Source organism: Equus przewalskii, chromosome 17 (assembly GCF_037783145.1).
Source record: "Equus przewalskii isolate Varuska chromosome 17, EquPr2, whole genome shotgun sequence".
NCBI lineage: Eukaryota > Metazoa > Chordata > Mammalia > Perissodactyla > Equidae > Equus > Equus przewalskii.
The window spans coordinates 26,923,260-26,933,088 of record NC_091847.1 but is presented as its reverse complement, the minus strand read 5'-3'; the positions used below and the strand labels follow the sequence as shown (position 1 = coordinate 26,933,088).

General features: G+C 37.3%; 1 protein-coding gene across 7 annotated transcripts in view; it reads left to right on the top strand.

Moving 5' to 3' along the window:
- Positions 1 to 9,829, top strand: part of ZEB2 (zinc finger E-box binding homeobox 2) — a 132,223-nt gene that overhangs the window by 81,640 nt on the left and 40,754 nt on the right. For 6 of the 7 annotated variants that reach the window (XM_070581312.1, XM_070581315.1, XM_070581313.1 and 3 more), the window contains one exon: positions 6,178 to 6,435. In XM_070581312.1, coding sequence (XP_070437413.1) covers positions 6,178 to 6,435 — 258 coding nt within the window. Of the gene's footprint in view, positions 1 to 5,213; positions 5,663 to 6,177; positions 6,436 to 9,829 lie in introns of those variants that run through there. The other variant, XM_070581317.1, reaches the window with a different exon arrangement.

Sequence of the window (9,829 nt, the reverse complement as noted above, 5' to 3'; positions counted from 1 at the left end):
AGTCTCAGAATCGGCCCCTCCCCTTTGGAATGAGGGCATTGCAGAAATTCCTCTCTCATTTCACTTAATATGCATATTTTTTACATAGCTAATCTGAAATGGAAACATTTTTATCCCTATACTCAAAACTGCTTTTGTTTTATCAGCTGACATTTTACAACTCATTAATTTATAATGCGGGTTTAATGCCTTCGAATGTTCCTGGGATAAAAAATTAAAGTGACCAAGCTAGTTTGTATAAAAGCTGACTAGAGTATGTTCATAGTAGTTCTTTTATAGCAGTGTTTTGTACTGGAGAGCACATTCCATGGGAATGTTTCAAACTGGCATGGTCCCTTCTTCCTAGCATTAGTTAATTTTGCATCCCCAAGTGATAGAAAAACTTATTCCCATTTTCGAATCAGGAAATTAAGGCTCATGCATTTGAGCGACAGAATATTCAAATTCAGAAGAAAATCTTTGTTTGAATTTCTCTTCACCTTGTTGTACCTGTCACGAGACCCGTGTTATTAAATGAGAAATTGAACCTTGAATTTAGTCCTATGATCTTTATCTACCCAAGTACAGAGGTAACAAGTTAACTGTGATAAAGAAGGGGTGTCAGTGATAAATCTTGCATGGAAAAACAAGTCACTGGATAACAATTCTTGAAAAAGAGCCACATTCTGTCCTTAGTAGCACAGTAGCTAGAGATTGAAATTTGGGGCTATGGAGGAGGAATAAAGGGCTAGGGTCCAGATGAAGAGTCTTAGAATGTCCCCCAACACTTACCTCACGTAAAGACGTTCTAAGAAAGCAGCTAGGCCGTTAATCCATCAGCTCAGATAGAAATGATCTCCAAGCATGTCAGAGATTTAGGAAACCCAATGACTCATAAAATTCCAACGGCCTTCTTTCAAACTTTAAGCCATATTATCAGAAGAGACATTTTTAAAATGAAGTTACATGTCTATATCACATATTAGCTGAAGGATTAAGCATCCTCTCTCCCATCATGGGCCTCCTCATGGAGGACACTTTTGCAAATCAATTTTTAAATGAAGGAACAACCCCCAAATTGTGACTGGTTCACATTCAAATCTTCTCTTTTCACTTGTTGCTACCACACACTGCAGCAACAGACGAAAGAAGACACTGGAGCAAAGTTCCCACCTTTATGATTATGTCAGTAGTTATTGGTGTTTTACACTTCACAAAGTACCATCACACATGCAATTTTGTAGGATCCTCGTGGCAACCTCATAGACAGGGAACCCATTATCATTATTTTTACCCATTTAGACCAAGTTTTCTTAGATAATAGGCCAAGGCCACACAGCTGGTTACATGTTGGGCCTGGAACAAGCAGACAGGTCTTCAAGCTCATAATTCTGGGAACTGCCTCTTTATTTCTATTGTTTCCAAACTATTGCGGGAAACATGGGTGTATTGTTAGATTCTGGTAATTGATCAAATTGGTAGGCTTCTATAACTCAAATTAAGGGGATCCATGAAAGCAACAATCATCAAAACAATTTAAAATTAAGTGACTATCCCGACTTTGCAGCATGAAAATCCCCCAAAGTCCCATGGATTTCCATTCCCTTAGTCTGATCATGTGGAGTTTAAATTTAGATTGCATTCTGCACTGGGAATTTGTATTATTACGTATATTTTTGTGTTGCTATTGTATGCCCTAAGATGTGCTTTCTAGCACTGGCTTTGCCGCCAACTGGCTGCAGGGCCTTAGACAAGTCATGTGACCTCACTGTGCCTCTATTACCCCCTTTGTCACAAGTCAAGGGTTGACTTCCAGTGTCCTTCCAGCACTGCAATTTTGTGATTCTATTTTTCCACATAGATAGTAAGCTTCCTGAGGTGAGAATAGCGCGTCTGTGTATCCTCTGGACTTAGCACGTGGTAGGTATTTAACAAATGTTTGACGATGGCCTTGAAAGATTTATTGGCACACTTAGCTTGAGTGGAGTTATAGAAAATCGTTATTGACCGCCTTATTAACAATTAACTGTCTATACTCTGCATATGTGATTTTCCTTTACATCAATAAAACTTCTGCTTCTAGTGAAGATGAAGTATCGCCCCTTAACATCAGTTCTTTTGCATGTTAATACATTAGCAACTGATATCTTATTTGTACTGTAACTGACAGAATAGTGTAGAGAAAGCATATAAGTATGAAAAGGGGTTAGTTAGGTAACATTGTATAGGACATCTTCAAAACAACAGTTCTGGTATTTCAAATGTCAAGCTAATTATCAGCAATATTTAAATGCTATGATAGGCCATTTTTGCAAATGCTGAAATTTTCCAGCAGGTATGGGCATTATAAAAATGTCACGTTTTGCTACTATTCTGTTACATGTCACCAGATTACAAAAATCTGGGGGAAAAAAGTTATATCAATAGACAATAAAGAGAAACCATTATTTGTTTTGCATACGATTGTAAAATTAATTGGTATAGTGATACAATTTAGAGTATTGTTTACTTAGAAGGAATAATAGAGAGGATTTAGTATAATGCAATCTGGTGAAGTGAAAATAATGCTTATTATAGATAAACTACGAAGCCTTTTAAATATAGGTTTTAGTAATACATAGATATATCTTTCCAGGCCCATTTGCTATAAAGCAAATTTAAGTATCAGCTTTATCCCCTTTGGTAACCCCATATTACACATACAGTTTTAGAGAAAATGAAACTTTAATATGATTCCACATAAAATGGTGAGCCGTGCCAATAATTCATATGCACTTCATATGCAAATAGTTTTATCTTATCCATCAATTATCGTGTAAACATGGTATCACATGGCAAATTTCCCTGTAATACAGTACAGTACCTATATATAATTATAGGTGCATTTTGCCAATGCAACTGTTACACAGAATTGTAATTAATTCCTCTGAAGATTACTGGGAGAGTTTTGGATACTGATGCTGTTTTTGGACATTTATTACTGCTCTTTAGTTGGCTTTTTGCTGTGCCTCAGAGACAGATGTAAAATTAGTGTCTATTTTGAGCCAGCAAACAGTACATCTTTCCTCTTGTTTATTGAATTGCAGAAAGGAATTCTTTGGGCTCCCACTTCTTTGTGGTTTTGAAGTAACTGTCTGTTTTTCTGCCAGCCATGTAACTCCAATACATGTATAAAATTTTGCTGAGACTCATGCAAGGGGTGGCTTATTTGCCCTAACGTAAGGACTGACTAGAACTTTGCTACGTTATGTAGGCGGCTCTTGATGGCTGAATAAAAAAATATGTATGATAAATTCAAAAATAGACACTGGACTAATATATTCTGCCCAAAGACCCTTATTTAAAACCAGTTTACGTTGGTTATTATACAAAATTGAATCTCTTCTTTGCAGAGACAAAGCTACATTATTAAGATCTCTTATGCCAATGGTGATGATGGTGGGCAAAGGATGAAAACAGAAACAAATAGGAAAATGAGCCTATTTTATTTCATAATGTAGATGGGAGTAAACTCATCATGTATTGGCCGTTCTATAGTAAGAATATTTTATGGTGAAAATTTCCCCAATACCTACACTAGACAAATCCACTGACTAGATTTGAGGGAAAAATTTTAAGGAAACTCCTGGGGATTTGGAAGTGGGAGGAGGAGGTGAGGAGCAGAAAGTACAATGTCCATTTTAATGGATTTGATTTTGAGTCTCAGAAGGTCAACCAGAAAGAACAGAATGCAATGAACTACTCTGAATTCAGATATAAAAACTAACTTTGTTATGAATTGTTTTACCTGGATTAAAAAAAGCGGAGGGTAGGACACCAACATAATGGCTATGGGAATGGATATCCTAGTTGACACAGCTCTGGAAAAGATGGCATACTGCTTCTGTAAGTGAACTTGACAGCAGTTATTTATTTAGTTTAAAAGTATTTACTACTATTTGTGAGCGAGAACCCTAAAGGTTGTGAAGTATTGTTGGCCCGTGAAGGTGATGGATGCTGTACTCCTGACCCTATATGGTGAGACATGACTTCATTGCTTGTTTAGATTGTTCTGATATTTGGGACTCCTCAAGGGCTGTTCATAAATCATTTATCTCTTTTTTTTTTTTTCCACAAGAAAATATTTCAATTGTATTGCTGCAGGAACACTCACGTGTCACACGGGATATTGTGGTCCATGCAGAAAAAGACCTTAAAAGGCATGGGTTTTTTTCCAGGATAAAGGCCTTTTAATGCCTGTCCAGCCTTAGATAATTTTATTCACTCCTTCTGGACCTTTCTTTATTCCTCCTGTGCCCAGAGATCAGTTTTTAGGAGGTGGGTTGAAAGCTTCCCAGGCCTTAGGAGCTTTTGTTGTAGCCCCCACCACGCTCGCCACCCCCGCCCCGAACTCAGTGTTGAGAACATTTGTAAAGAATCTTCTGCTTGTTGCTAAGAAATGGTTAAATCTCAGTCACCAGGAAAAAAAAAAAAAAGAAGCACATTATTGATTGTACTAAGGTATATCTGGACCACACAGCTAGAGCAGAGATGTTAGAATATCTCTCTTTTTGTAGATCTGAGGGCATTACCCAGCCTGAACTTGCCTAAGCCGTTGTGGTCACACCTCTTGAAAAGGTTTTGTTTCCCCCGTCAATTGGTATTCAAACCAGGTCAGCAGATTCTGTTTGCCCGGCTCCGCTGCCGTTTTCATTTTAATTTGCACCTGTTGTGCAGTTGTTCTGAAGGCAAGTGCAAACCCGCGGATTATACAAAGATCATATTATGAGCAGATATGCACGGTGTAATCTTTTTGTCCCCAGCCTCACATGACAAAAAAAATCTCTCTCTTTTTGTTCCTTTTTTACTCCCTGGGAACCTGTCAAAGCAAACAGATATGACTGACTAAAATTTGTAACTAGACATGTTTCCAGAATTCTCCAAAAGCATTATGAACCTGACACACAATCCTTTTCATTTTTTTCCTCCTTTTCTGCCACTTTTGTATAATCCGATAGCTGGCAAGAGCCACTTGAGATAGCTCAGTTGATAACTTAGCAGAGGATTGCTTTATTAGGCGCAGAGAAATCAAAATGAACCTGAAAATTGTTTGCGCTTTTTTTTTTTCCACAGGCTTTTTTTTTTTCTTTCTCTCTCCCTCTTGTTCCCATGATGTCATGGTTCTAACTTGTTTTTTTGTGTGTGTTTCTGGAGAGTTGGGTTAACAGTTCTTGGCAATCCTGTGTGTGCGTAACGGCTGGTGTGTTTCTCTAGCTGAGCTAATGCCCCGTGTTTATTACTCTAATCTTTCTTGTCTGGTGGTAAAGTGGACAATTTATGTACTAGCATGTAGGCCGAGAGCCTGTGAGGGCTGACTAATTCAGAAACAGCCACCTTCAATTGAGTTCACAGACCTTATTTACAGGCTGTCTATTTTAAGAAAAGCTACTGAGCATTGCTGGGACTGAGGGCTGCAAAAGCAGCCTGCCGGTTCTTGTGAGTTATTTTAACATTTGTGTTGGTCTTGCCTGTGTCACTTTGAAATCTTCTGTAATTATGGCACTATGAAGACATCTCAATAGTAGTATTAATGGCCCAGAAGATATGGCTTTTCCTCATTTTCTGCTTAAAAGATTGGGATATAAATGGCCTTAGCACATGACGGTTGACGTAGAAGCAACAGTGAACAGTTCAGATTGAGCAGGTTTGTGTATGTGTTTGTGGATTTGGGTAAATAGATGGACATTTTGTGTTTGTATGTCTACTGTTTCTAGGAATAAGACCACAGCTAATATAGTGAAGTCATGTCGTATTTTTAGTACAACATTTTGTAGTAAACACTCCATGTCACTAAGCTAATAAAATTGTCAATTGTGGATCTATTTTGTAAGTTTCTGTGGAGTATTGAAAATGCATATTGCAATATGTCTCTTTGCATATGCAGTATAGGCATATTTTTGCGTAGATGTGCTTCTGTTGCTTTTTAAAATTTCCCATCTTTTTAGTAAAAACTATTTAAAATCAGAAAGAGTACCCAGCTGTAATTGAATAAGAATAAAAATGCTAAAACATGAAAGATGTTAATTATATTTTCCTGACATGGTTGAGTAATTAAGTTATGAAAATATTAATTATTTTTCATTTAACTAAACAATTAGGGGTGACTGATATTTTTCAACAGGGTGTTTAGAGAGTGTGTGTTCTGTGCTTTCTCTTCAGTGGTGAACTATGACAATGTAGTGGACACGGGTTCTGAAACAGATGAGGAGGACAAGCTTCAAATTGCTGAGGAGGACGGGATTGCTAACCCTCTGGACCAGGAGAGGAGTCCAGCTAGCGTGCCCAACCATGAGTCCTCCCCACACGTGAGCCAAGGTCTGTTGCCAAGAGAGGAAGAGGAAGATGAGATAAGGGAGAGTGGAGTGGAACATACCTGGCACACCAGCAACATTCTGCAAGCCTCTGTAGATGGTCCAGGTAAGCGTCGAAATCAACTTGGCCCCTTCCCGTGCCATCTTAAACTAATCATTACTACCCAGTGGAACGTCCACAACCAAATAATTAAAATATTTCTTCCCATAGCCCTTGCAGAATAGAGATACCAAAGCTGGTGACAGATTATGAAGTGGTAGTAGTGTTATCACATTACAACATTGACCTCTTAGGAAGGGATTATGTTTCGGTTTTGATGAAAGTTGAATATGAATTATATTTTAAACACACAACATGAAGTATCTGCACCACCTTTACAATGTGTAAGTTATAACGTGATCGAGATCTGTACTCTCAGGATAGAAAATGGGGGCAGCCATAAAAGCTCACAACTAACATATATTTGAAAGTTTTGTGTGGAAATTGTGTAGCAATACCAACCAAATAACTGTCAGTTTAATGTAGTTTCAGTGTCTGTCTGACACCTCCTATTGTAATTCAACCATCTAATCATTCTCTTTTGTTAAGTGTGAATGTGATTTCACACTTTTACCTGGTCAGGTAGTTTTCTTATGATTTAACAGCTAAGTACTTGATAATGATTCCTGCTGTTTGGTGGAACTCTCTGAGGACATAAAAATGGTCCAAGGCCAACTATAATAAAAATAGGGTAAATCATGTTCAAACTAAAACTTCAGATGCCACTATGCAAATGGAAATGTCTTGGTCAAAAAATTGACATAGGAATGGAACATCACTAAGGCATGAAATGATTGACAAAATAAAAGAGAATTAGTCTTATTCCCATAAGCTCCCTCTGCTCATCTTTCCTTGGTAAGGTGGCCTGTAAAATTTTTTTAAATGACCCTTCTATTTCAAGCCTTCGTGTCTCCTTAATCTCTATTCCCGGGACCCAGTGAAAGCCATCGTGATTTACCCTACCTTGTTTTTTCTCTTACGATATAAATAACAGTAGCATTTTCATAAATAGGTGAAGTGGATGGAAAGAGGAATAATAAGCACCGGAATCTACCTATATGCTATTGTGATGCCGCAGACTGTAAAACACTGAGCATAGGCAGAGTAATTGTTTGGTATACTGGAAGGAGGGTAATAAAAGCGCTGCCACCACTACAGAAGATGAAATGTGAAAAAGAGAAGGAAAAAAGACGGATGGCAGTTTGAGTGTGCTGTATTTGTTTTTCGTTTTCCTAACATACTGTGCCAAGTTTCGTACTCTTTCTGTTTCCAATTTTGCTTTCGGTGAAGGTTTCTCGAATCTCAGCAATCCCACACATAAACATTTATCGTTATATCCATTAAGACTTAAGGTTTTAGATTTTCAACTATGAGGGAGAACTCAGCCAAAGATGCTTGAAAGATAAATACGTTTAATTAGGGGCAGAGGATGATCATTAAAGGAAGTCTGACTGCTGCAGAAGTCATTAACAATCTTAAATGAAATTTTTATTTTTATGATAGCCATTTACATGTATAATAAGAGCCAATGATTCTTGGGAGCAGTGTGACAGAAACAGAGTGTGGCGAGAACTCATGTAAGACATACTATTTAAATGAGCTGGTGTTAGCTATTCATATTTGTTAATGAACTAGATATGCAGGGCTATAAGAATGAATGTTCTGATGCTTTAAATTTTAATATCTAGAAATCAAGGGTAAGGACCAATTACTAGAATTTCCACCCTTAAAGGAATAATTAATAACGATATAACAAATGTACGTTTCTAAACTTCTAAAAAAAAAGTTTAATTTTAAAAAACTAAGATCAATAATTGAAAAACAGCCAAAAGAGCAGTGCCAAACTGTAGTAGTCTGTGATTATGGCAGCTTTTTTGTTGGCGATGGATCATAATTCTAAACGTTTTAATATACGGTAATCCATATGAATGCGTTCCAGACCCTGTTGTCACCTGTAGTTAATGGTGCTGGGATACAAATGAACAGGCTGGTCTTTGCTCTTACCTTTATGGTAAATAAACTAGCATTCTGGAGTCACAATAATTAAATAAAATGTAAATCCTTAATCTCATTTGGCTATTTGGACCCAGAAAGTTACCCGGCTATTACCTGTCTAGTTCTAATGATTAGTAATGATTTATTGTTCCTTTTTTTTATTGTTCCAAAAGTGCTCTGATGTGGTGCCTTGATGTCTAATGAAAAGAAATTGGTCTTAAAAAGCTACTCATTGTTTATCCTGACTCTTAGATAACACATTTTTCTTCTGATAAAATATTTTTCTTATTTATTGTTCAAAATACACAATATAGACAATAATTCTAATTCTGGTGCTGTTTTATTTAGTAGTGTTTTATCCCTGGTGCCTGGCTGTCTACCATCATACCTCAGCACATAGCTTTACTCTGAGATAAGCCCCTCTCCTTTGCTCTTTCTCCCATGCTTTCTGTAGTTTGTCTGCAGGATGCAGGTTTTGAACTGAAGAGCTCAGTGGAGTTCTTACTGTGCCTTTCCGGTTCCAGCACAATCAAAGTCTTGTGTTTGGAATTGTCCTTGACATTCTTTCGTCCCACAATGGGGTGGACACAGTGTGCTGGAAACCATGACATCATTATCATTGACACAGACTTAAATAAATCACCTGCATCTTGGCCTCTTTCTGCTTATTCAAGGATTCTTCATCTTAAGGAAGAAAGTGCTCTTTATTTTTACAAACCTTCATCCCAAGGGTGACTGGAAAACGCACTTTTACAAGTGTTTTAAAAACAAATATACTGTGTGGTTTTAGACACAGTATGCTGAGTCAGAGGTGTCTTGGAAAATGTTTAAGGGCTAGGCGTGAGGCAGAAAGACAGCCAGGAATGCCATTAATTTAGAGGGGATATCCCTAACCTACATATTATGTTCTTCTCAAGATGGATTCACACGAAACAATGAAAGAGGCATACACATAGTATTTCAGATACATACCTGAAAAGGCTTAGTGTTTCCTTTTAATAAATCGAACCTGATATTCAAAAAAGAAAAAGGTTGATGTTCAGTAAATTGAAGCAAAGTACATTCTAGGTAAAAGTGACACCATCTCAGTTGCACAATCTTTGGTAAAAGAGAGTAAAGCTAAACTAATCCTACAGAATGCAAACTACACATTTGTATGCCCAGCATTAAATAATTTGGGAAGCAACCACCTATTGTAACTTCTCTTTGCTTTTTCATAAGAAAATGACAATGAGGAAGGAAGTGCGGCAGAAATCTTGAACATTACCACTATTATGCAAAAAAAAAAAAAAATGCTGTTAACTGTTTTCCCCTCAGTGACCTGATCTCTCAGATGGAAAACTGATGATTCTTCTGACTCTCAGCCACCAGAAATCACATGAGATGAGTGAGGAAGAAAGATGCAAAAGCTATATTGATATCTAGCGCTGAACTTCTCAGAAATACCTTAATTTAATTCCTTGCA